We start from the raw sequence: 27,914 nt of genomic DNA on the forward strand, positions 1-27,914 counted from the left end.
AGCCTTTAGAAAAGTATCTATCATTTTAATGGGAATGACATGGTTTATTTATGTTCAGTGATACCAATCTGGTTTCTCATCTTATAAAGTAAATGCATGAGTAAATAGATGAATATGGCAATTGTTCTTCTCAGTGGGATATTTATTTCATACTTTGCTGTCTGTGTTTATGGTACCATTAAAGAAGATGGTAGGAAGTGAAGAGAGGAAGAAAAGGAAAAGAGGGAAGATGAACACAGAGGAGAAAGAGAAGGATGGATGGAATGAATGAACAATTTCATTTCCTAAAAAAAAACCTTAATTTTATTAAATTTCACTGACGAATTTAAGTTTCAGGCTGTAGAGACCTTTGAATAAATTGAGATGTGAAACATATTCTTAAAGAATATTCAGTGCTTCAACAGAGAAAAAATACTATTCTACTGGGGGATAGTTTTACAATATTAATTTAAGACTATTTCTACTTCTCTTTCTTCTGACCAAACTATTTATGTTAAGTGAATGGCAAATATCAAATGATAGAGAGAACTATAATAATCACACTGAGCAGTCCTAATAAGTACCTTCCCATAGTGAGCAAGACAAAGCATTGATCTAAAAAGTCTTTGGGATTAAAATTTTGTTGTAGTGATATACCCCACACTGCTGGCAGATGTTTTTTGTTTCTAATTAATGTCGGAATGCTCTAACTCCCAGTGTGATGCACTGTAGGTATTAAACTGTACATTCTCAATGAATTACTTTGAACTGTGAGACTGCGTGGCTTATTGTGTTGAGCATGTTTTTGTGCCTGGAGATGAACACAGTGTCAATCAACTCTTCAAATGAAAGAGCTGTTCCTTATTTCCAAGGTGGCTACACCATCATCACAAATGTTGAGTTGTTTAAAATTTTGATCTAAATGAAGTTAGGCTTCTTTAAATTTTCCTTTTTGAAGGCAAGCATATGCTTTCATAAGCATAAATGGCAGAACAAATGTTCCTAACACCAAAAGTGTCCTGCACACACTTTTTGCATGACTGAGAAATGGAGACTGTGAACTTGTCCATGATGGGTGAATAAATCTGACGTGTCCTCCAGGGTCATTGCAGCCCTCAGCTTGAACCATGTTGAGTCTTCCCCCATGGTGCTTTTTAAAGTCAATTTGATATAAAAATAAGTTGGTATAGTAACTCTTCTTTTGCTTAATCTTAAAATGGAAGTATACTGACTACCTCAGAATACAGTCAAGTTCTTAATGGTGGACACAATGACTCATATACTTTCTCTATCACGTAACTTAATCCATAGAGGACCCCCAAAGCAACATCACTGTAGGTCAAATTCTTCCCTACTTCCCATTCATTATACTCACAGTCTACTGAGAAAGCATTCCTCTCTGATGCTGCTGTGCACAGCTTCTGTATGAAATATGATCTATTCTGAAAGCAACCTTGTCCTTCTAGCAGTCGTGAAATCATAGTGCAGTGTTGAATTAAGGGATTAGATATCAAAAGAAAAGCACTTGTGGGTGCACCTCTCTATTCCTATATCCCTACAGCAGTCCCTGAGAAGGACAAAACATGACAGGCAGCCACTTGTCAAGGACGACTATCAGATATAGGTGATGCTGAGCAATAAAATAGCAAGACCTCTTTCAAGAGACCCCATCTTCAGGGGTCTTCCGCTTCTGTGGATGCTTTTCACAGATGTGGCCAACCCACAAGTTCTCTTAAGAATGCATTTTTTTTATTGCATGTGGAAATGTTAGATCCACTTAGGGAGAAAGTGTGCTAAGTTCAAACTGTCATGGATTGCAGTTGAAGTATCGTTATTCTAACATTTAAGAATTTACTGAATTAAAAAGTTTACAAAAATTATCATTTACCTAGAGTTGTCCTTGTTACTGAATGGAGGGTGGCATACAATAGAAAGACATGATGAAGAAGAAAGGAAATGTGGTAAAGGAAAGGAATCATGCAGGAGATTCCGCCCCACCCAGCGCACCTTCTCATTCATGAACCCTTGCTTATGCTTTAGATTGGAGGAACAATCCACTTAAGCTTGATTTGTTTCTGAAATAAATTCTTTTTCTCCAAAGTTATGGAAGATGGGCTGATATCCTAAATAAGTGGCCATTTCCAAATGGAACAGACTGAAGTGTTAGTGCAAATGTCTAGGGATATGGCCATTTTCTTTAGCCCATGTGGATTTTCACCAGTGACTGTGAACTGCCTTAAAAACAGTCAGTGGGTAAGAGCTAAACATGGGGCTGTTAACCAAGTAACTGTCTGTATTTTCGCTTGCCTTTTATTCGAGTATTAGTGATTTTTCTCAAGTAATAAACTGAAGTGATCCTTGATTAGATTTTGTTGCTGCTATGATTCTACTTAGTTTTTATTTTAAATTTTCTATATTTCATTATGTGAAATATGTTTTGTATGTATCATACTTATTAATCTGTGATTACTTGTTCCCAAACAACATTAACAGTTGAGGATATTTATTAATGGCATGTATAAGTGGGAAATTAATAACCCAAGTCTTCACTCCAGAAAAATATGACATGCAGTGAAATAAGAAAAGTGTGATTTATATACCAGGGACCTACCCCAGAACATCCCCAGAAGAGTAGGTGATGCCACGTGTGACAGACTGTTAGGAATGATAAAGGAGCAAGCAAACACTGCCATGTGACATTCCATCAGCTGTGCAGGATGGAGGGAAACGCCTTGTATAGCCAGCCCTCTGATTCTATTCGAATTTTCTTTCTAAAAACTTCTTGTGAGTGATAGACTCTAAGTTACATTTTATTTATTTTGATTAGAAAGTATACAGCAAGGAATCAGATTTTGTTTCAATTTTGATCAATAGTCCAGTTGTTACATGACATTATTCTGTTAGTTTAACAGTGCACAGACACATTTTGATCACAAACAAATCAGAATGCTGTCCACTGTTGCTTAGCTAAGGCAAAATTTTGTGTTAGCATACTTGTAAAATTTCAGACAGGAATCTATTCCTGATGTTAAATCCATACTTGAGCACCCGAGCAAGCCAGGATGGCCTAGGCTCTGGGCACAGAACGCAGGCTCTCATGTTTGTTAATGTCATCCATGGCTGTGGATTTCTTAGTTAAAGTTCAAAGCACAGAATATAGACAGGATGCATTTTGGAGAATGTAGGCTACTTAATCCTTTAAGATAAGTACATCTTACATCAGTAGGGCCTCAGTTATTGCTGTACTGGGCTGGAGATTTTTGTTATGGAATGGGCAGGTAAACATCTTTCCAACACAAGCAGGTAACGTTAGAAAGGTAAACCTGGTAGAGGTTTGTTACTGTCCTCTCTCTGCAAAATAAGTTGGGCAGAATGACTGAAAGAGAAAAGAAAGGCAGTAAAGGACCATATTAAAATTAGTAACCCCTTAGCCAACTTTTTCGAATCTTTAAGTTGTGGAAAAACGGGAAAATGATTCAAGTATTTAAGCTTTTAGAAGAATCCTTAGATCCACTGAGAGGGCACAAAAGGGAAGGGTTTCTCCTTCCAAAGCAGACAAGCTGAGATAAAGGAAAGGAAGGAAGGAAGGAAGGAAGGAAGGAAGGAAGGAAGGAAGGAAGGAAGGAAGGAAGGAAGGAAGGAAAAAGAGGAAGGGAGAGAAAGAGAGAGGGAGGAAGGAAGGAAAGAAGGAAGGAAGAGACAGGTATGTGCTCATATTTGTGCATCTTCCAGCAAAGAAAAATGAGTTCACTGTTGAGAGAAGTCTGTGTTCTGTCTAGTACATAGGAGAAGTGAGGGAAGGGTAACCAGTACTATGGGGCACAGTACCAGCCCCCACCAACATGACTGCTTCTGTTGTCCCTTCTCCCTGGCTCATCACAAAGATACCCAAACACAACCAAAGGAGTCTCAGACTGGAAAAGCAAAGGCCAGAGCTCAAGGTTACTTTTCAGTATGAACCTGTCCTTAGTGTGTTTTGCCTGAAAGAAAATATGGCTCATAGATGATTGATAGTCTGTGAAAAATAAAAATAAGCTGAGAAGTTAATGTATCAGAGACTGTGGTGTCTGCGGCAGACTGTCTGCACAGTAGCCAAGTAGATTGTGAGAGGTCCTGCAGTAGCTCTCTGGTCCATTGGTGTTAGTAATCGCATCAATGCGGATGCTACCCACCTTCATATGTACATGTTTATTATCTTCAGAGTTTATTCTAAGTAAACATATACATAAAACCTAACAATAAAACATTCCTTTCTTGAATTTTATACTGGTAAAACATTGGTTCATTGATTAAAAATGGTAAATTTGGGTATAAAGGAACATAGTTGTTCAAATCCCTCATTTAGACAAACCCTATAATAAAATTAAAACTTAAGTCTGTCATTCAATTCAAGAGGCATACACTTAGAGAATATTTTATTTAAGCTATTACTGACCATAATTGAGTCAAATTATGTTGTTGCTTTTCCCTAGAAGCAATTATATCTTAAGACGCACAGTTCTCTTTATGTCTTATCATTAATTTATAAAACAAATTAATAAACATAGTAGAGTAGTTGTATTTATCTCACTTTAACTAGTATATAAATTACGTTCAAACTGTGACTAATCCTTAAAGAGCTGAATTTCTTTCAATGGCTGCTAAGTCAGATATACTAATGGAAGGTTGCTGATTTGATAAACAAATTGTCTTCCCCTTGGTTGATACCTACTAAATGTTCCCCCAGCATTTATCATAAACTATTTGCAGGAAAATTATGGCATACTACTGAGACTCTGTAAACACACATGTTCAGTGACAGCAAAAATCATATGGCACTATTAATACTGGCCACAAAAACTGTGCTTTGCAAAGTTATAGAGTTTCAGGAAACATTTAATGTGAGGATTAAACATGTGTGGAAAATAAATAAAGCAAGCATGAGTTGAATATTCATTATATAATATTCTAGGGAACAAAATATTTTAGACTTGAACTTTTGCTTTATTTGATGCGTAATATTTTTTTCTTAGAGACAACAAATTTTTTATGTATGTATGTGTATTTTTTTTTAATCTGGGTATTGAAGCCAGATTGTCCTGCATGCCAGTCAAATTTCTGCCACTGAGCTACAATACCCAGCTTTTTTTTTTTTTTAATTTGTACTTATGAACTGAGATATCTTGGGGATGAACCCCAAGTCTAAATGTTATTTCTGTTCCATAAATGCCATATGTAGTCGTCAAGTAGTTTAATATACTTTGGTATACCTGTATTTCTGCTACCACCTACCACATGAGTTTAGATGTGAAGTTTTCCACTCATACAACAAATCAAGGCTCAATATATTTTGAATATTGGAGTTATTAGCATTGCTGTTTTGATATTTGAATTGCTGAGCCCCTTTTTAATAAGCATTTCTCTATGGATAATATAGTAATTTGAAGGATGCTCTAAATGAAAGGACACTGTGAGACTATTTTAAAAAGCAAAATTACCTTTATATCTTTTTAGAGATGTTTTGCAAAGTTGGACTGCAGTTTTTAGCATTTTGAGTTTATAGTGTTAGTTCATAGTTTCAGGGAATCTGAACATGATTACAGAAAGGGACCGACAGTGTGTACATTGCAGGTGTCAGTCTGAGTACCCTCTGCCTGCCCCAACTCCAGAGCCAGGCTGAATTCTCAGAATTCTAACATGTATGAACATACCATCTTTAGATCAGGGTGGCTTACGACCATTCTGTTGCTGCCCATCTTGGTGAGCATGCCACCACCTGAGTCCAAGCCGTCTGACCCTGTCAGAATCCTTCCATTTCAGTGCTCTTCTGCCAGCAGAGCTGTGAGAGAACAGAAGGACATTCAGTTCAGCATTTCTTAGTTATCTGGACTGATTAAAACGTCCTTAGTCTCACACTAAGTCAGTTTCTTTTAGACATTTGAATACAGTTCAACTAAAAAAAAAAAAGTTTCCTAGCAACAGTTTTCTTAATCCTTGTGCAGAGGAAGCTAAAAGCCTGACTACATGGGAACTCTTTTGCAAAGTACATTTGACCTCTACCCTGGAGATGTGTTCTGTAGCTTAACGCTCTAGCTCAGCAAGCTATAACGTACTTGGTGCAGCTCCCCTAGGGATGCATTCTATTGACTGAGAAACAAAGATAAAAAGGAAGGTCTAGAGAAGGGGAGTCTGGGGTAACCATTCTGGGGAATTTGGGTGATACCTGGCCCTACAAATAGAAAAAGATCACCAGGTTATTTACAACATCCACTTCCAGCTCCTGGTAGAAAACAGGTATATGCATCACTTCTGTTGACAAAATAAACCCGAGTGCTTAGCATTCCTGCTTCTCATAGTGTTTGCCTGTGAGCACAAAGGCCTCATTTCCTCTGCATCCTACCTTTGTCATTCACGTCAATTCAAATAAACGGTGGGTCAGCACTGAAAATTCTGCAGTTGCTGCTTGAGAGTTGATGAGAAATTTTAGCTGTGTGGACAACGCCCTCCCCCGTCTGTCCCACATTTCCTCTCATTTCCCCTTGGCACAGGAAGCAGAGTAGCTTCCCTTCTCAGGCACCGCCCACACCTCCACATTCAGAAGTGTGACTGGCATGGAGCTGGCGCCCATATTTGGTGTTGCTGTTCAGATAATAAAGGTATGCTTTTCTTTCCTGAAAAGCGAAAATTGGTGAGCGAAAGTAGTCCTAGAAATCTGTTGCTCACAAGGGAAAACCAGTGACACTTCCTTTGTAAAAGCGTCTATGGTACCACAGTTAGTGACCTCTGGTGACTGGCTGTATATTCTGACTGCCTCAGCCCTTTGATTCTGCTTTCTCCTAGAAAGCCAGTTCCTGTTCAGACAGGAATCAGGGAAATGATATCAAACAGCTTAGTAGTGTTTTTGTTATTCACTACTTAGATACAATTCCTGGATTCTTGAGTCCTGTTGGTAAAATAAAAGCACTGGACTCCATTATCTCCAAGATGTATCTCAGCTAAAAAATGAAAAAAAGAAAAAAAAAGCATAGTTTTAAAATTTGTTTTGTGTAAAGAAGCCACTGTGACTATTATCACAAATATGTACCTTGTTGAAAGTAGCCATCTTTTTTTTTTTTTCTCCAACCTTATGAAGACACCAACAGGTCTCAGTGTAGCATCACATCTGACAGATATGTGGTTTAAGTATGAACACTCTGCTCGGGGTCAATGTAAGCCTTTAAAAATGTGTTTGTGTTGTGTATTCGTAGTTTTGGATCAATGAGGTTCTGGTCCTGGCACTTCCTTAGCGGTTGATAGCCATACTTCAAATTCTTTGCTGCTAGTAATGTCTATAAAGGAATAATGACTGTTAGTGGGGTGTCACAGGAATACGAGGATATCACTAGCAAAAAAAAAAAAAAAAAAAAAAAAAAAAAAAAAAAAAAAAGTTTATTTTTGTTCTCATAAACCTTGATGTGATTTTTGAGCATAAAATATACAAACGAATTTACAAGGCTCCTGCTGTCTTCATTATGAATTTCCATAGGATGAAAAGTGTAGCTAAGAACTTAAATCATTAGTGTCTGGTTCCCACATGCAGAGGTCCTGAATTAATTGGTCTGATATGCATCCTGCAATAAGGTTTTTTGAAATACCCGAGAATTAATGTGAAAACATTATTCTGAATGAACACACACACACACATGCTCTCTGGAATGTAAACAATGATCAAGCTACCAGACAAAAGCTGAGCAGCTACTACAGTAATATCAACTTAATCTTCTTAATATTCTTAGTGTCCAATTTTTTATCCAGAATATAGTAATCTGAATTATTTAAAATGCATTTTCAGCACTGGACAATCAACAAACTGCTTGGAAATATTTTTGAAGTAAACCCTTTGTCTTAGTTAGAATTTCTGTTGCTGTGAAGAGACACCATGCTTACAGCAAAGTCTTATAAAGAGAAACATTTAATTGGGATTGTCTTACTGTTCAGAGCCTGAGTCTGTTATCATCATAGCAGGAAGCATAGCTGCCCAGAGGCAGGCGTGGTTCTGGGGAAGTAATTGAGAGTTCTACATCAGAATCATCAGGCAATAGGAAGAGAGAGACACTAAGCCTGGCTTGGGCATTTGAAATCCCAAAGTTCACCTTCAGTGATGCTCTTCCTCCAAACAAGACCACACATAACTCCAATAAGGCCACACCTCCTAATGCCATTTCCATAAGCATTCAAATTTGAGTCTATGGGGGGCATTCTTGTTCAAACCACCATGCCCTCGATGAGTATTTTCTGACACGAAATAAAGTGCTTTGAGTTAGAGTAATTTTATCTCATGTTTTATGCAACAGCAGACTGATGTTGGTATTCAGTCTTACACATAAGCAAGGCAACATCATCATATAGAGTATACACTGTTTGGGCTAGCTAAAGAAAATTTACCAAAACATAAATAGCAGACAACACAAGTAAATAATAGTTTTCAAGTTTACAAACAATTCTCTCCATAACTTAAAGCAATAAGTTAAAAAAAACCCTTTTATAGGAACCACTCCTGAAAGACTCTTGTGTGTTTTAGAGCCTCTATCAGTGCTGTGAAGAAGGGAGCCCCTCCAGAATTAACTGACTTTCCTACTTTGGTCTTACAGATAAAGACACTGAGATGCTCCATTACAGGTCCCTGTTAAGTAGGTGTCAGAACAGAAGTAACTTTATATTCTGTATCATGGGCCTGCATTTCCTTCTTATTCCATGCAGTTCTCATAGGTTCACCCCTTGAATGTGAAATGGCTATTCTGTCATTTATACTTGTACTAGAAATTGGGTACATATGATGCAAACTGTCCAGTCCTAAGTAACAGTTCTTTAATGCTGTTCTCAAAGTGGTAGCTCAGATTCGTTTGGATTTCTCTGTAGTTAGCTTCCAAATTAGTACTTTATGACCACATGTCAGAAGTAAATGTGTGATCACATCTTGTATTGTTTCCTATGGTCTTCTGCTGTTATACTAATACTTTTCCCATCTCCAACTGGCTTTACTTTTGCAGCTTTGAGCAGTCATTCAGTCCCCTACGCCTCCCTGATTGGCTCTGTGTCCTCCCTCTCTAGCCAAACCACCACTCAGTCCATATATGATAATAACTCCCTCCCACGATTCGCTCGAAAAGGTCTAAACATCTTTGTCTCTATTACCTTCTCTGTTAAAGCACTGCGATGATGTCCACATCAGCCCATGGCCATGTCCAGATCTGTCCAGCATCTCTGTGCTTTCGCATTTCCATTCTTTTCTCCGGGGAGTGCCTCATCTGGATGAGCTCACTCTTAATTACTCCATTGTTGTCACCCACACTGTCGCACCACAGAATGTAAATTAGTTTGATCCTACCATCCATGGGAAAAATTTCAGAAAGGCCTCCAAAATTTTGGTCTGAATATATAATTATATCATCAACAAAGAAAATCTACATCTAATCAACTCATTTCTGTTGGGTCTCTGCCAAGATTTTGGTTCCTGTGAGTAGACATTCACAGCCATGAACACAAAGCCACCATAGATCACAGCACTGTGCTAAGCACAGAATAATTTTCTTGAAGAAGAAAAGTTTTTTTCTGTTTTTCAACTTAATTTACTATAACCATTGATAATTTGGCATTTTAGATCCGGGAACTTAGGGGATGACTTTCTCTAACGACACCATTTTTAAAGCGCTCCTAAGAAGTCCTGTCCCATTGGTCTAATGGTCATCCTTCCAGCCTGTTACCCTCCAGAGTGACAGTGACAGCAGAGCATCACCAGAGCTTCCAGTTGGAGCTCCCCGCTTCTAATTTTCTACTTCAGATGCTTCCCTGGGGGCATGTTAGTTCACTGTCTCAATCCAGCTGGAATTTGCGTCTCTTAATATCCGAGTCAGCAATTCTCTCTCATGGTGCACTTGCAAAATTCATCTCAATGAGACAAGATCAAATCATGTGAACAGAGGGGGGGAAAACATCAGAAAAACACAAGAATCATCAAAATTAACAGCAGATTATTTTTAACAAACACTGTGAAATTAATGTGTCTTCAGCTGGCCGACTGAACTAAGATGTATTTGGCCCCTCTGCTTTCTTTTCTTTTCTTTCCTTGTTTTTTTTATCTATCATATGCTTATTTTCCCGAATTCATTTCACATGAGGGACAAAGATGTTTACGCCTGAAGTAGCTTGTAGGTTTGCTGGGGGTTGAAGAGTGAGACCTGTGGGGGCATAATACCTCTGAACAGTTGTGTGGTCGTATGGAAATGGATGGAAGGCTGCAACCCCAGCCTCTACAATCTGCTACTAGTGGAAACATTTTTGAAGTTCAGTTTGGTTTGGTGTCTGTGTGTTGTCAGTAGCCATTGTCATGAGCTGTTGTGCATGTCCTTTTCTGTGTCCATATTTGCATGTGAATATTGTCACCTGACATGTTTGTGAAATACTAAAGTGCTCCTCATCTATCACATTGTATGGTAAACCCCGCACAAGCTTGCATTGTATTAGTCCTTTATAAAGGTGTGTCACGCTATCCATTTCATATTTTTAAACATAGCCATTCATTTTTTTTAATTTTTATTTACACCATCATTTCCTTTGCAGGTTCAGATGATTCCGGTTACCCTGGTAACCTTCATTTTTCAAGTTAGTTTTCTTTGATTATCCATAAGTCACTTTCTGTTTCCTATCAGGCTGCTCCTCCTTCCCCTTCAGGCCGTCTTCACTGTCTGTTCCTTGGTTGACTTTCCACCATTTAATTCCACACAATTTCCATTTCACACAGTGCAGGAGAAGGAGTCTGAGATGGCATAACAGTAATTACTCAAAGCAGAAGTTGACATCAGGCCCGACTTTCAGTTTTTCCTGCTAGCTAACCTCATTGATTCATAGCGCAGTTAACACTTTCTTTCACACTAGGAAAGCTAGCTTGGGGAATATGCTTGGTGAATTTCCTACTTGGTGCCAAAATCCTCCCATTAGAGCATGTCCTGCTTTGAGTAACCAGACTATCTGCCTGCTTCTTCACATAAAACATCTTTACTACTCACATGATCTCAGGCCATTTCTAACTACAGCATTCACTGTGTTTTGGAAGTGTTAGCATCATGTGGTTTTTTTATTCAAGTGTGTTTCCTCTTCATTTTTAATAGGTATGGCTAGCCACCCTCCAATCCCTATCTTGGAACTTGCAGATCATATTGAGAGGTTGAAAGCAAACGACAACCTGAAGTTTTCCCAGGAATATGAGGTAATACATACACTTCTTTACGTGGCAAAACTTCCAATGAATGCATGCCTTTGTCTTTGTCTAGAAAATTAACATCAGTATTTTCATTGAAATACAACTCCAAATCAGATACAATTTGTATAAATAAACAATTAAATCATTATAGTAGCTGCATTTTATAGGTATTGCTGTCTATTTTTTCAGTGTAAATTGAGTGATATTTGTCCTTTCTTTTCTTCTTTGGATATTAAGTCCATAAAATATTCCGACTCAGTAAACTTCTAAGTGTTCCAAATTGCTGTAAATTAATTTATTCGTGGTAGGAATCTTTGCTGAGGAATGGTGGTGCACACCTTAAATCACTGCACTCAGGAGACAGAGGCAGAGCTCTTTGAGTTTGAGGCCAGCTTGGTCTACAGAGCAAGTTCCAAGACAGCTAGGGATACACACAGAGAAACTCTGTCTTGGAAAACAAACAAATAAAGAATCTTCACTGAAAAAGTCATAATATATCATCATGAACAAGTAGCCCTTTTTATTTGACTTATTTATTCCATGTACATGTGTTACGTGTGAATGTGCATATGTGGAAATCTGAAGACAAGTTCCAGGAGTCAGTTCTCTCATTCTGCGTGGGATTCTGGGAATCTAGGCTGCTTTCTGCTGAGCCATCTTGCTGGCCCCTTAACTAAGAGATTTCTAAATAAAATGTTTCCTATGGCCTGAAAACACTATACTTGAATCATCAGCCACTGTGGAAAGAATGCTAGTGCCAAGATTATCAGAAATGTGCCTGTTTCCAAACTAACTGGTATCGCAAAATCCCAGAGTCCTTAAAGATTCTATTTGAAGTTTTGGTGACGTGTGTGTGTGTGTGTGTGTGTGTGTGTGTGTGTGTGTGTGTGTGTATGTGTGTGTCTGTGTGTGTGTCTGTGTATGTGTATGTGTCTGTGTGTGTGTTTGCTTGGATACTGTGACTGTGACATTTGTAAGCAACATGTTGTAAACCTGGCCATTTTTAGTGTTCCACAGCAACAAGGGTTCATGGAGAAACCTGCTCATGTGTAACTACTAAATGAGCATCACTATTCTTGCTTTTTATGTGGTGCAGCACAAGATTTAAATATATCATAAAAATCTTCTAATTGTTACACACAACAGGAGAGATTTCAGGGACTGGCATACTGGAAGTCTTAAACATGGCTCTTCCTCATACCTTTCTTTGTCTTTGCTGCATCAGGTTCCAAGGCAGTTGTCCAAGATAGTCTTTCTCTACCATGTCTTAAAGTCTGTCCTATCACATGCAGTGAGGAATCTCCAGATCTACCCTTGAGGGGCCAGAGAGATCACGAATCTCAGATGTACCATATCTGAGAATGTGAAGCAGAAGGCCCAAGGCAATCTACCTACATAGCCTTCCTTAATTCTTCAGCTCTCTTTCTCTCCCTCTCTGTCTTTCTCACTCTTACTTGATTCTGTTTCTTCCTTTCTCTTTAGTTGCCCCCACCCACTGCCCAGAATTGGTGATTGAATCCAGGGCCGATGCAAATTAGAGACTGTTCTCACACTGAGCAACAGAGTAGATAATTACTTTTTATTTTGAGACAGGATCTCATTAAGTTTCTCAAGGTATCCTCAAACTTAGCATCATCCTATCCACTTCCTGAGTGGACTAGGCTTCTTAACTTTATGCTGGACAAGCAAATCATCTGAATTGGTGTCTACTGCTATTCTCTAACCTCCCCGAGGTTGCATATTCTAACATTTTTATACTATTTGATAGAACATAGAGCTGGGTTTTTTTTTTCTTTCCAGTGGGCTCAGTCATAGTTTTCTTTTTTCTTTAAGCATTCTGGGAAATTAATACTTCTCCAAATCTTGTCTTATTTTCTCAAAGCCCTGCTTCTCACCTCTTCACTGCTTTTTCTCTAAAGTATAGCCTGCCTTGTTAAACCTTTAATATATGTCCAGTACCTCATTTGCAGCTTGAGAATAAAAATTGAGTTGTAGCAATGAGAAGGAAAATATATGTAAATTAAATTCGGCGGCAAAAGAAACTCTTAATTTAAGGGTCAGTTTTCACTAACCAGAATCTTCACTGTTCTTTATTGTTAAACTGTTAAGTATTTATTGCTTGTCTGTATATTTTCTTCATGATCCTGCTTCAATTCTTTATTTGTAATGATGTAATAGACCACAAACATTAAAAATATAATCTTTCAGTTGATCAATAAGCCTACACTTGACTTACTTCTAGGAAAATCCAAACCTCTTCAGCAAATGGACTTGTATCCATTGACTAAAATAGCTGGCCTCGCTTAAATATAGAAAGTCTCAAGAAATGTTCCATGCCAAGCTAATCTAATGATCATTTAGATCAGAAGCACTTCATATAAGCAGCCATGAACTGCGTGCTGGCATTACTGACATTAGCAGCTCCCCGAGTCACCTCAGCCATTGACATGATAGTGCGCACAGACTCTTCAGCATTCATTAGTAAGAAGGTCTGGGATTAAAGCTCCCTGGGCAGAAGTTGACTTGACTGTTTCTTAACAGCCATGAAGGAGATATTTAAGTTGTGTACTCATCTGTGGTAATAAGAATAAAGCCTTTATATAATAATATCAGAGCCACACTTTGGGAAATTATTTTCTTATTAGCTAGCATATAAATTTAAATATGTTTTTAACTGATTTTCAGCAAGAAAAAATAAAAGGAAAAATGTGTTATTTTCAAGCACCACACTATTTCTACTCAATCACTGCGGATTAATGTTTATTGAAACTGCTTAAGCTGATTAAAACAAAAATTTGTCACCGTAATTTGAAACAAACAAAGGTTAAAAACATGAAAGTTGTTTACAGTGGTCCTGAGGACACAAGTCAAATTACATATCAAGTCCCATCAATGACATCAATGACAGATGAAAGTGTAGCCTGGAAATACTTCAATACAAAGCTAAATCATGTTAAATGCTATAAATCGTCAATGCTTTAAGTTTTCATGTTCTTATATAAGAATAAAAGTAACTGGAATATGAGTAATCTTAATGTTAATGTATCATCTATCATGTACTAAATAAAGTCTACTCTCAAAGTCAATTGATTAGACTTACAAACATATAGAACTAAAAACCAATGCAGGTTTTGCAAAACAAAATGGCATTATTTGGATTATTTGGAAGTCTAGTTTATTTTAAGCCCAGTTACCTAAAAGCTGGTATAGTAGAGCATGTCAATAATCATAGCATATTGGATATATATAATTATCATATATTTAAGCCTACCCTGGTCTATGTATAATGAGTCTCTGTCCTCAAAAAATAAAATATTTTTTTTCGTGGATTCCGCCTTAGATAAAGTGACTCAGTTGGTAAACCATTGTAGCAATGGTTCTCTATTTTAAAAATAGCACTTAGGAGTACATTGGTGAAAGTTCTAGAGAGCCCTCATTTTGAAAGATGACATCCTTTGTTTAGGATTATGCAAGATAGAAGATGATTTCCCCCTCTTCACTGCTTCTTGTGATGACAAGTACATTTAGATTCAATTGGCAGATATCATCAGTCATTATTAGCAACGCATATACATAAATATATATGCACAAACACATTTTATACTAGATGCACTGTGATGCCTTTACAAGAAGCTGTATGTAAGAAAGAGCATTGAGTAGACTTGTGATGGTACTGTTCTTCTTAGAGAATTAGGTGACATAAAATTAGACCAGTGTGGAAGGCCAAAATTTGTCATGAGCTTCAAATGCTGTGGCAATGGTGAGATTTAAGTGTTTTGATGGTAAGAAAGGCATGAGATTTACTGCAAACAGATTTGCATCTTGATTTGGATACTTTGCCTTGTTGTAGATTTGCACAGTGGCATACCATAATAAGTTTTTCATCTATAAACTGTATGTTAGGAGAATAAGGAAAATCATGCCTGTAAGTATGTAAATGACAGTTTTAAAACCTAAAGCTTCCTATAAAGAGAACTAGTGAAAGCTGGTAATTATGTGTATTACTTTAAAAGCATTAAGTATGTATTAAGAGGTTAAGATTGTGCCTTAAGGTCCCATTGTGCCCATTCTGAAGAAATTCATTCTCTCATTAAACAAGTATGCCAATGAAATTTTGTTTTACAGTGCAATCAATCTGTTGATTAAAAACCTTCTCAGGTTTTGATCATAATTCAGAGCATATTTACAAAAATCCTTAATAACCTTAGTCTATCATGTGTATACTACATACAAATATAGAGAAGCTGTGGTAAAGACCAACAATTAGGGGATCAGAGATAGCAATGCTGGTTTAGGAACAGATTAGTTTCAACTCAAAACTGTACAGTTTTCTGCCATATATGAATTGCCCTCCTTAATAAAACTAGTAGAAGTAACTCTCTCTCTTAACTCTGGAGGGGTAACTTTCTCTCTTTTTTCCTGTGAAATAGATTGGGCAAGCTATTGATATAGACAGATTTGCTCTGTCCAATGAGTCAGGGCCCCCTTCCTGCAAGTATTCAACGGATCATGATTGAAGTGCTTTAGGAAGATAAAAATAAAACCTGACTTCCAATTTGGTTCTCAACAATTTTTCAGTTTTTCCAACTCGCAAATCCTAATTTAAGTACAGTCTAGTTTTTAAAACTCTGGTCTGAATTGAGAGATTAACCTGCCCTAAAACACAGTGACCAACAAAATCGCTTCAAATTCCTGACAGCTTGCTTACAATTTCTTTAAAAACGTTTTTACATGTTATTTGAGAATTTTATACATTTATTCACTGTGTTTTTCTCAAATCCACTCAGTAATCCCTCCTTCACAACTCTTACCAGAATTGACCCACTATATCTCTTCTCAAGTTTCATATATGTTTTTTCTTAACCCACCGAGTCCAATTAGTGCTTTCAATACGTGTATGGTTTTAGAGCTCTGTGCAGATGCTGTAGTTACCACTTTGCCTTGTATAGTTATGCATCAGAATAGTTGGTGGTTTTCCTAAGACATGTTGATGGTGTATTTATTTCATCTAGAGATAGTTTGTCTATCCCCAGTTGTAAATACTGTATTTCTCCAGAGAAGAGACAAACACTGTCTGTCATCAAAGCGGTGACCACAAAAGAAAATATTTTCATGTTTGCTATAACAAAGATCTTGATATATTTGACCATGCAACAGTACATTCACAGACACAAAACTATCCTCTATAAACCACTGCAGCATGTCTGTGTGTGAGTGTGTGGGTGGGTGTGCATGTGTGTGTGTGTTCTACTTTTGAATCTGTTAGATTTTTCTAGGGATTAATGCTTCTATTTCCCAGAGGTAATAAAGCAGTAGATAGCAAAAATTGTTTTTTTAACTTCTTTTGCTGATGATGTGGTGCGATCAGTAATTAATGGTCTGCCAGACTAGCTTACAAAATATACAGCTTTAATAAAACAGAAGGAAAACTTACACTAGAATCCCAACTGTCCGGAACGCTGGAGCCAGGCCAGAGAGGGCAGGGAAGTGCACAAGCCAGGTTTATAGGTAAATTTTTGCCTTAGGGCAACACGCCCGACGGACAAAATGTGATTGGCTGAACTCCCCTATCATTTTGCAACATAGAAGATTGAAACATTGTCTAAGAGTCTGTTGTTGCTACTTTTTTACTTTTAAAAAAATTGTGGTCACTTATGTAGTGAAATGAAAAATGAATAATTTCATGAACAAAGAAAGGAGTGCAAATGTTTTACTCACTGGTATTGATAATTCAAGTTGGGGAAGACGAACATCTAAACTTACTAGTCGATGTGAGATTCTCCTGAAGCTGAAGAATTGTGAGGAAGGATTCTTTCCTACTTTCATAGAATATAATACATCTATTCCTCAAGTTGGGTCTTGATTCCTCTCCCTGCCACTTAGGGTATTCTTTTTATTGAGCCAAACAGTAGAACTAATACGGAAGAGTGGGAAACTGCACAGGCCTTGGTGTCAGATTACCACAATTTAGACCTTGGCTTCGGTACATGAAAATAGGCTTTGTACATAGTGATGCCCATTGGAGTTGCTGATAGAAATGCTCACTCATCTTCAGAAATGTTGCCTGTTTCATTACATGTTAAATAGTTTCAATGTTAAGATACCACATAGTTTATAGACCACTGAGTAAGAAGCATTAATTCAATAATTATAATCTTGTCATGAGCTATAAGATGCCAGCCAATCAGATATGTAACAATATTGAAAAGAAATCTGTGTCTTTTTTTTTATAAGAAAACATGTTTATTACAGAATATTAGAAAAATGACCCAAGTGACTGCTTTAAATAAACAAAACCCATACCACTATAGATGAGAAAACCCGGCAGCATCAGACATTTCAGCTGGAGAGGCATATCTGTTCCTGGTGAATCACTTCTGGAAAGTTCCCAAATATCTGAGTCCAAAGTGAATGTATGAATTGGCTTGACATGATTCAAAACCACTCCCTAGGTTTTGACCTGATTTTGATTGTGTGTATGTACACACAGACAGGACACATATGAACAGCTCTCTAGCTATTGTCCTGGATTGACTATTATAAACTAATACCGCCATTGTTCCAACTGCCCTTATATTTATAGTTTACGTTTTGAATCATGTCAAGCCAATTCATACATTCACTTTGGACTCAGAAATCTGTGTCTTAAAAGCAGTGAAACTCTGGCCTCTTTCTATTCATGGCCCAATCCCTAGGGCTTTGTTGGATCCAGTAAAACATGATATAATAGGGAAGAATAAAGAAATCTCCGCAGCTTAAGCCAGCACCATTAGCTGTTACTGTTTCCTTTCCTACATTTCAGAGCCTTGCTGTGTTCTGACTTTCCTAGTCAAGTGTCAAGACGTCTCAGCATGTTGTTGGCCACATGCTGACAAGCTTGCCATTGGGCATACAGCAAATGATTAGCCAAAGTGTATGCCTGGATGAATTTTGAAATAAACCGTCAGTTCACACACACACACACACACACACACACACACACACACACACACACACCTCTTTCTTGTGATCAAAATTGCTATAACCAACAACAGGATCCCATAGAACAAAGACTGTCTTGAGTAAAAAGAGCTGCTTTCCTAATCTACATCTCCACCTGGTCTATCAGCAGCACAGGCTTATTTTCAGACCCCTTTCTTTCAGAAAATAGACAGTTATTATCTTTAGATCACACAGAAGTGAGTGCATTTTAATGCAGACTCTTTAGATTTAACTCAAAAGTGCCTATTGATTAAACTCCCTATGTGGCCATGGAAGATGGACAAGAAAGATAGACCTGGCAGTTGGCAGTCTGAGAAGATGCTCTCTTTGGTCCATAGTTAAGAAACAACCTCACCAACCAAGATGTAACAGAACAGAGAATCCCTTCCCAGCTGGCTGTCATTCTGTATCTTGTAAACAAATGTAGCAGGACACAAAGACACAGCAGCTCATCTCAGAAGCACTGGCCAAAATCAGAGTGTTGATCTGTGCTGAGTCTTTCATTCCTGCTGAACTCATGCAGATATTAAGAACTCAGAAGGCAGCCAATTTACCAAACTTCAGAGCTCTATTCTATTTAGACTTTTCAAGTTGTTATTCCTAAACTCACTTAAAAAATTCATTGTTTTCTTATTGTCTTAGCAGCATAAAACGCGGTGTCTTCTAAGCCCGTGCAGTTTGACATTTATTTCTGTGAGCCCTACTCACCCCAGGGAACCTTCACATCACATAGGTATAGTTGTCCGGTTTGCAGACCTTGCTCTAATATAACTTCCTCTTTGCTGATGATCTTTTGACCACTGCTGAACATGCCCTGGAGTGGCTTCCTACTTGCTCTCATGTGGAGCCCACACCTCTTGGGAAACAATTAATCCTAACATGTCTGTAGTTCCCTAGGAAGCTTTAACTTTAAGAGAGAGCTACTGAAAGGATTGGAAAAGGTACAATTTTGAAGTTTTATTGTGGTTTTGAAATGAAGTTGGTATTTTATAGCCAGAGTGTAAATGTGTATTGGAAGCTGCAAGAGAACAACCAGCTATAGGAAGAGGTGTTGGAGTCCAAAAACTAGGCATCTTTGCAGTCTTCCAGTTACGAGCTGTGTTGTTTAAATCCAGAACAAATGACTTTGCTTTGCCTTGGCTTCCTCTTATTTGAAATGAGATTATTGCTTGTCCTCATTAGGATGTAATTAAGACAAACTGTGGTGGCACCTGGCCTCTCTACCTCTGTTCTCAGGGCAGAAGTGGTCCTTGATCACTTCAGCACACTTGGCCAACATGTCAACTACTCTGATTTTCCCCTCACAAGTTATTTTGCACTTTATCATATTTCCTTTTAGTTTTTCAATCAATTAGGCAAAGGGAAGGGGTAAAGAGGATGGAGAGTAACTTAGATGTCCTTAGAGTTCTTTGCATATTTAATGTCTACCTTCGAAAAAAGGAGAGATCTATCTATATTAAAATATCCACAACTATCTAGAAAATAATTCGCGTTTACTGATTTGTCAAAGGCTACCCTAGTGTCTTTACTGTTGTCTGTGCCCCTAGGGAATAATTTTAGATCTCAAATGTTTTTTTTGTTTTATTTGGAATAGGAAGACTGTTTAAATAGCTTCTGTTATTTGACAAACATTTAATGCTGAACAACAAAGGTCAAGAAGTGATCTTACCTGGGATGAATCCCTAGTCTCCTAAGAAATCATGAAAGTCTATAACTGAAATGGATAGTGGAGTGAGGCCGGCATGGAGAGAGGCTTCCCTGAAAGAGGATGAGGGTTGCAGTTGTAGGACTCCAGGTTAGGAGAGATGTGAATACAGAGGTATGGGGATGGAGCACGGAATGACTTCCCTGGGGACTCTGGACTATGATGTGGCTGCAACTGCCATAGCGTAGTCATAGATGACACAATCCTTAGAGGTCACCATACCAGGATAGTCAGTCAGCACTGAGTATCCCAAAAGTATTTTCAAGTCATGAAAACTACTTCTTACTCAGGAGCATAAAACAAGCTGAAAAAATTACCTGAAGGACCCAATCAATGCATCGGTATTTCTATTTCCCCAGAGCCCAGCTTTGTGGGAGAATTTTAGTAATGCTGCACTGAGAAGCTGGTGTGAAGATTCTGAGAGTCTGTTATCGAAATCACCAGGACACCATTGCTTACCTGTGTATTTATCTTCAAATTTAGAAGTGGCAATGGGAAGGTTCATTCTCATTGTTTTATTATGTTTGGCTAACGCTAAACTGTGGCTGAGCATAGGATCATGTTTGGGGAGTATATAGAAAATTAAAGACAAGGATCTGCGCACTAAGACTTTGATAGAATTTATAGATTTGATTTTTTTTATTTTATAATCATCACAAGAACAGCAGTTGAAGTATTCATACATACAACATAATCAAAACTTAATTATTTCTCACTTGCTCAGTGTTAAATCAGTCATTTATCAGACGAGGTTCTGTCCAGAGGCTTATGCTTACTCTTGATACTTAATTCATTCTTCTTCTCCTTGTTTCTTCTTTCTTTCTGTTCTTGCCAACTTGAGTAATTTTCATATTATCCTTTTCATTTTAAACTGTATAAGATTGATATAATAATAACATCTAGCCTCTCTACAAGCTCTACAAGGTAGATAGTACTCATGTGCTTAGCCATCTTGAAAATACATTGTAAATAACAACTCCTACTAGTCATCCTGGAAGGTTCGATTAGTATAGCATGTTAGAGAAGAGGGCTCTGAGCACAGGGAAGTGAGGTAACTTGTCCGTAGTCACATCACTATTACTAGGTCAAGCTAGAATGTAAACCATGAACCACCTGGTCTGGTGTCTGGGTTACATTGTAACCATAACAAACCATTGCTTCTGCTCATTCATTAAAGAAATTTTCACTCTGCCCATTTCTTTACTATAGTTTAAGCCCACTTCCCTAAGGGTGGTCCCGTGGCCAGAGATTAAATTCCTTTGAACAGGAGGATTTTTTTTCTTAGTGGGCCTTTATTGCTACTTTAAAAAAGTTCAAGGCCAGCCAACACTGCATAAACCCTGCATCAGAACCATTTTCCTCCAAAATTAAATTAAGAAAACAAGCAAAACCAGCAAAAGCCACCACACCCCACTCAAACTCAACAACTTTTCTGTAGCCACATGTAATAATTGTGAATGTCACTAAATCCTGCCCACCAGGAAAGAAGAGGAGTAGAGAGATTGCGTCGGGACTCTCAGATGGGGTGGGTAGCACTGAAGAGTTTCTCATCTTAACATTTCAGTGCTTGAATCAACTGGCCTGTGAATCCTAATCATAAAAACATTTACCTATCAGCAGTCTCCTTTCCACAAATGGCAAATCATAACCCAGCATCATTTATATAATATCTAAGATTAAAGAATATCTTGTTCACTCTAATAAATAGTCACATAACACTACTAAAATAATATTATGTAACTCTTCCTCTTAAGATTTTAAAGCATTTGTCTGTTTAAAATCCCCCTTTTGATTTCATTAACTTAACTTTAAGACTGCCAGTAATTGGAAAAAATTAGAATTTTAATTCCATTGATACAAATTCTGACCAATTTTGTTGGTAGTGCATACTAACTTTTTTTTTTTTTGCACATTTCCTTCCTAAGGGTCTGTGGTAGTAGTTATGTTTGCTGTAACTCCAGCTTTTAATTTCCATGAAAGCATGTCAGGGAGTACATACGAAGCTGAAGGAAGGACAAAGCCCCAGTCACAGGCGATTCAGCTGGGATGCCTTTAAGCCTGCCTTGCCTCACCCTGTATTTAGTTTGCATAATTATTACAACATAAGATATAAGTGCATGTTACAGAGATCAGTTTGCCCTTTCGGTTTCCCATTGTGGAGTGCCCCTCCCTCGAAGGCTCTGTCTGTTCAACACTGCCTCTGCACAGAGAGCAGAAATGCCGCAGTGACTGAGGAAGTGTAATTAGTCTAGTTAATGAGCGGTGACGTGCTGCCTCCCTTTGAATTCAGAGAAGCTAGGGTGCTGTCTCTGGCAAGGTGGGAACTTAACCCCCTCTCCAAGTAATTAGTTGATGTCCTTGTCATCAGGAGAATAAAAATTTCACCCTAATTGTTGGTAATGGTGGATGTTACTGTGCAAGGAGGCATTGATTTCCTTGTGTCTTTCTTTTCTGTTCTTGCAATATTGATCCTGTCACAGCTCAGAAGTTCTCCTATTATCTTCAAAATAAATAAATAACTAAACCTGGCTACCTAGAGGCTGTAATTCAGGGGCACATACGTTCTACTGGTGAGCTGTGGTTGAGGATCCTAGTTTCTTTTAATCTAGTCTGCTTCTGTCACTTTGCTGGAGGGGTGACATTTCAGCTGCTTTTAGTGATGTTGCTGAGGTAATTCGGGAACTTTCATGTGTTATGTGACAGATGATGTTTCCTAAGTGTACTCCCTTGATAAAGGAAGGAAAGTATTTCTGGGGAAACTACAATATAGTGTAGTAGATCTTACGATCATACGAGCTTGTCTTCTGTATGAGAATTCAGATTGGAAATTGAATGGGAAATTACCTTTCATCAAAAAATACTTACGTAACAAGTGCTTTTTATTTTTAAAAATATTTATTAAATATATATGTGTATATTTATATTTTAATGATTATGTGCACCACATACATGCAAGTGTTTACAGAAGTCAGAGGAGTACATTGAATTCCCTAAGTTGTTTATGAGCTACGCTGTAGGTTCTGGAAACTGAACCAGAATTTTCAAAAGAAGCAACACGTGCATTTAACTGCTGATGCATTTCTACAGCCCTAAAGTAGGTGACTTTTATTAGTAGAAAGGAACACAAATCAGTAAAGTTGTAAGCAAAATAAAGAATTTATGTGATGTATGTTATATGCTCCTGTTTTGTTTTGAGACAAGGTGTCCTTGCGTACCCCAAGCTGCCCTTGTTCTCCAAGCTACTCGATAGAGAAGTCCATCTCTTGCTCCCTCCTGTTAGCTCTCACCAGTAGCTTCAGTAATTTCCTCCAGTTTTGTCATTAAAATATTTGGATGAAAAGAACACTTTGTTTCCCTAAGACTTTATCTGTCCTTGGTATCATTTGTTCTTGAAAGAGTTATAGCTTTTTTGTGTTTGGCCTATAATTATTGCCACAGCAACTAGCTACAATGCCACAGAGCAAGGACTAGAATTTTTGATAGAAATAGAGCAAGACCGTGAAATGAAGCTGCTCATTCTTTTCATGTATCACACAAAACAAGGAAGATCAATTTGAAAATTATTAGGTATTTTTGCAAATAACCGTAAAAACACTATTCCCAGCCTTGCTAGCGACCTCTGTGCTTTGTGAGTTTAGTATCCAGCTGCTCTTCTATAGCAAGATTAACTGACTTCTTCATATTTGCTGGCACTTTGCTGGACTCTAGAGTAGAAGGTGAATAATGTACACAAGCCTCGTACACAAGGCCTTGAATTCAGCATCTAATGGTCTGTTCAAGGTTTTTTGTTTTGATTTGATTTTCTGTTATTGTTTTTTTTTTCAGAAGAAACTTTTGTTCTGCTACAGTTTTGCTAGGTTTCAAACACCATGTAGCTGTGAGTTTTACTTTGCTGCAATTAAACGTGGATTCTGTTTATTATATTTCCTGTGTTCACTGGTAAAGGATGATAAGTTTTGTTTTTTTTTTTTAATTTATTTTTCTTTTTCCCGGCATTCAGGAAGCTCAGAGGTTTAGTGCCGTTAAAGCAGGAACAACGGTCTCAGAATTGTTCCAAGTCTGTATTTGCTCATTCCATGCACAGAAAAATAAGTACTTCAGACTCCTATGCTTTTGGAGCCATCTCATAGAACGTCATTTCTCCCCCCCCCCACCCCCCCGTGCTCTGTTACTTGAGCATATGTAAAATGAGATTAGGGAACAACATTTGTTCTTTATTACGCTTCCCTGGCAGAACTGCTTAATGTTTCTGTAGACTGTGGGAGCGGTAGAGAAGCATGGCATTGGAGGCTACAATTTCAACCAAATTCCCCCAGCCGGCTAAAATGCAGGGCTACAGAGAGAAATGTGGGCACTGCCACAGTATCATATAGAGCGTCTTCTGTTCTGCTCACTCTAAATCACTGATTAAGGTGCCCTGCTTGTTTTTAATATCTGTCTTGGAACAGGAGGATTTGTCTTTCAGAGCATACCGTTTATACGCATTTCTGCGTCCATATTGCTATGTTTAAAGAATGGTTAGCCTCCTTGTATTTTGTTTGCTATCCTGTTCTCTTTTCAAAATGCATCTTTCACTTAGAATTAGCCATAATCAGCCCAATACTAGCAGACTATCCCCTCTCAAAAATGTCCCTTTAAAAGCAATACATGTTTGAAATAAAGTCAGATATTTGCCATAACAACGTTCTCATTTGCTTTTAATAACTGATATGCTAATAGTAATTTTTGTTTAGTGAAAGGAATCCATTTTACAATGACATTAAGAATGATCAAACAGACATAGATAAATTTCCTAGGAAGTTTATGATTTTTTCAGGTATGTCCAATGTCGGGTCTGAAAAGAAGTATTTTTAATCTTTTGGCATACTCGCGGCCTTGTTTAGTTTGTCAAATTTGAGGCAAGTTTAACCAAGGAATCACTTTCAGTAGTATCAATAATTGATGTTGAAAAGCTGATGGCTGTCATAATGGATGGGGAGATATTCTGAAGCCTCTCCCACTCCTTCCATCAGGCTCACATTATTTAAGTACATTTTATCACCTGGTATATGAAAATCGCATAGGTATATGGGTATTTTATTTTTAGCTACACTGCTGTAGCGATTTCACAGATGGCAGAGAGATATTGTGGGCTGTATTTCTATGAAGGACCTTATCATGGAATTGAAGGAATACGGACCAATCAAATGAAAAGATTTGTAGTGGCTCCTGCCAGTCCTCCGGAACCAAGCACAGGATGCTCATCATTTTGAAATCAGTCAGGACTACATGGAATATTCCAGACCAGTGTGGACCCTAGTGTGAAAGCTGGCCTTCAATAAGGCAACACACACAAAGGATAAGTTAGAATGATAAATTTAAGCAAGTTTTAGAAAACTGTTATTAGACTGCATTTAGTTCATTGCCACCGGCAAGTACTTTAATGTTGGATGTTAGATACATGAGCAAATGCTTGAGAATCAGCTCAACTCAAAAGTGGACTGGGAATGTGGGATTGGTGCAAACCCTTGAAGAAAACAAAGATTTACAGAAACAGAAATGCTTAGAAAATTCTGTCTAGGGAAGGGGGATTCCAGTGTGAAGTCAGAGTGTGGAGTATGAAGTCAGAACTGAGGGCCCCTCACATGGAGAGTGAAACCATCAAGGATTGAAATCAGGATTACTCATCATGCCTGATTGTGATATCACACTTACTAGTGAGTGGGATGCACCATGAAGGGCACAGCATGGCAATCTCTGACTTCGAAGAACCTTAACTGGGTATAAGTAGTGTGATGCTATCAAACAAGGATGATTGAAAATGCATCCCTCTGAAGAGTTTGCCAAGCGTTGTCAGAGAAGCCCGCTTCTGTGGCCACATTCTTTTATCTGTGTTTCAATTTCAGGCGCTGCTCCTATGTCATCTTTGCACACATAAACGCACCTGCCGTGGGGTTTTGTTTGCTTAATGTGCACTGCACTCTCTGGTGGAAACCTGTTCCACTGGCAACTTACATTTGGAGTGTGTGGACATCCCTCCCACAATAGTGCACAGAAACCCCAGATAGGGCTAGGATACAGGATGATAACTGCCATAATATCCTTGTATTCTGATTCATTAAACTATGGTTATGAGGAGCAACCCAGTTCTTTGTTAATGACAGATTTATTGAAGGCCAGCTTTCAGCAGGCTTGTACCAGAAATCCTTTTAAGGTGCTATCCATTAAACCATTAAACTGGTCATTAAAGCTGTTCCTGCAGACTGTTACTCGTGAGTTATTGGTCTCTCCGTTCTCAGTGGTCTCTCCTGTGCTCCATTATTCTCTTCAGTTCCAAGGAGCACGCCTGGACATCAGCTTCTGTCCTTTGCTCAGAATTTCCGGTGTGTATGAGAAGCAGAAAGCATGAGGCATGCTCTGTTGTGTGGGTAGAAATGTATCTTTTCACTCCTAATTGTACAGGGTAAAGATCTTGTGGGGTTTTTTCTCATTTGATTTAAAAAAAAAAAAAAACTAAAAATCTCAGCACGTGGAAAGCTGTAGTTTTGTCTTTCATTACCACAGAATTTTTGGAAATGGAATGACCGTGGTATAAGGATATCATTAGACCCAAACTGGCAGAGACATCTGGAGTTAATCTATTTTCCTTACTGTCCACAGTTTAGAAATAAGAAATTAAGATTTATGATAGCAAATTTATAATTTACGTAAATGTTAAAGGGTCGTCATTAAGACTTCAGACTTCAAAACTAGAACTCCAGTGTGGCTCAAGGAAAGTGGCATCAGGGTCCAAGCCTATATCTCATTATCAGCAATGGGAAGCAATATCTTTTTCTTCATTTTATTAATTATTAGATTCAGGTATAATGATGAAAGTAGATTGACTCATTTGTCCTCACCTTCAAACTAAGAATTTAAACTTCTTTTGTGAGTTTGGAGAGTTGAGCTAGTCCTCTGCTGATTTTTTTGGAGCTCCTTCTTGATGGTAATTTCGCACAGTATGTTTTCTTCCTAGACCACAATGTCAAGTGACAAGGCTGCTATAGATTGTACAAAATACAATCCCAAGTATTGAATTCTAAAATCTATTGGCTCTGTCTCCAACGAGACTAAGAAAATCAAATGTCTGGTTTTTGTAGTGTCCTAAAACTCACTTTTCTTCTCATTTTGAAAAGCTCTGGGATGCTTCCAATTTTGAAACTAAAGAATTCAGTTACACGATAAGGAAAATGATTAAAATAGGAATGCCCTCACCCCAGTGATGACTATTGTTGTCATTGGTAGGTATCTAGTGAAGTATATGTATACATTTTAACCAAAATACAATGTTTTTTTTTTACCTTTTGATCCTCTAGTGGGAGTATATGATACATATATATGTAGAAAAACTGCAGTATTATTGGCTATGTGCTTGTCATACTGATTTACCAGCCTGTTATACTAAGGTTATACATTTCTTTTCACAACTAGAAATTATTCTTCAGTGGATCTACTATCCAGTTGTCCCATGCAAAGACTTATTTTTCACCTTAAAATTTCAAAATTCAAAAGGTAGAATGTAGTGTGTCCTAGCATATCCACAGGAAACTTTGTGTGTGTGCCTGGCTCAGTGTTTGAAGAAGATACACAATAGGAAAAATATTCATCAAATAGTGAAAGGAATTAACTCTAAGCCAGATCTTCAGACCAAGAACCAACATGGATCAGGTCATATTCCTCTTAGAACTTGACTCTTTTTATAGACATAAGAACTGGATGCTCGGAACATTACCTGACACAGTTACATGATCCCAGTAGCTATCCAGATGCTCATGGACATCTTCCTTCTGACTGTCCATCTTCTATGTGTCTATGATTTCCAGGTTTCTTTTCAATGCATTAGCATTTGTTAGCATTTGTTTAGACATGTACTGTATGCAGTTTTTTAGAGACAATTCCCAAGACCCACATAGTAGGAGAGTTGTTCTTAGGCCTTTACACATACTCCATATCATATGCCCACCACACACATAAACACATGTACATTATATACAAATAAGTAAGTGTATAAAA

At 37.8% G+C, this 27,914-nt stretch overlaps 1 protein-coding gene across 20 annotated transcripts in view; it reads left to right on the plus strand.

The window, feature by feature from the left end:
- The window catches only part of Ptprd (protein tyrosine phosphatase receptor type D), a 1,378,451-nt gene that overhangs the window by 1,268,206 nt on the left and 82,331 nt on the right, over nt 1–27,914 (plus strand). For 12 of the 20 annotated variants that reach the window (XM_085686142.2, XM_087904905.1, XM_087904908.1 and 9 more), the window contains 2 exons: nt 10,558–10,599; nt 11,106–11,203. In XM_085686142.2, coding sequence (XP_085542268.1) covers nt 10,558–10,599; nt 11,106–11,203 — 140 coding nt within the window. The remainder of the gene's footprint in view (nt 1–10,557; nt 10,600–11,105; nt 11,204–27,914) is intronic. The other 8 variants (XM_087904910.1, XM_087904911.1, XM_087904914.1 and 5 more) reach the window with 1 other exon arrangement.

This window comes from Myodes glareolus, chromosome 3 (genome assembly GCF_982192425.1).
Source record: "Myodes glareolus chromosome 3, mMyoGla1.1, whole genome shotgun sequence".
Classification (NCBI taxonomy): Eukaryota; Metazoa; Chordata; class Mammalia; order Rodentia; family Cricetidae; genus Myodes; species Myodes glareolus.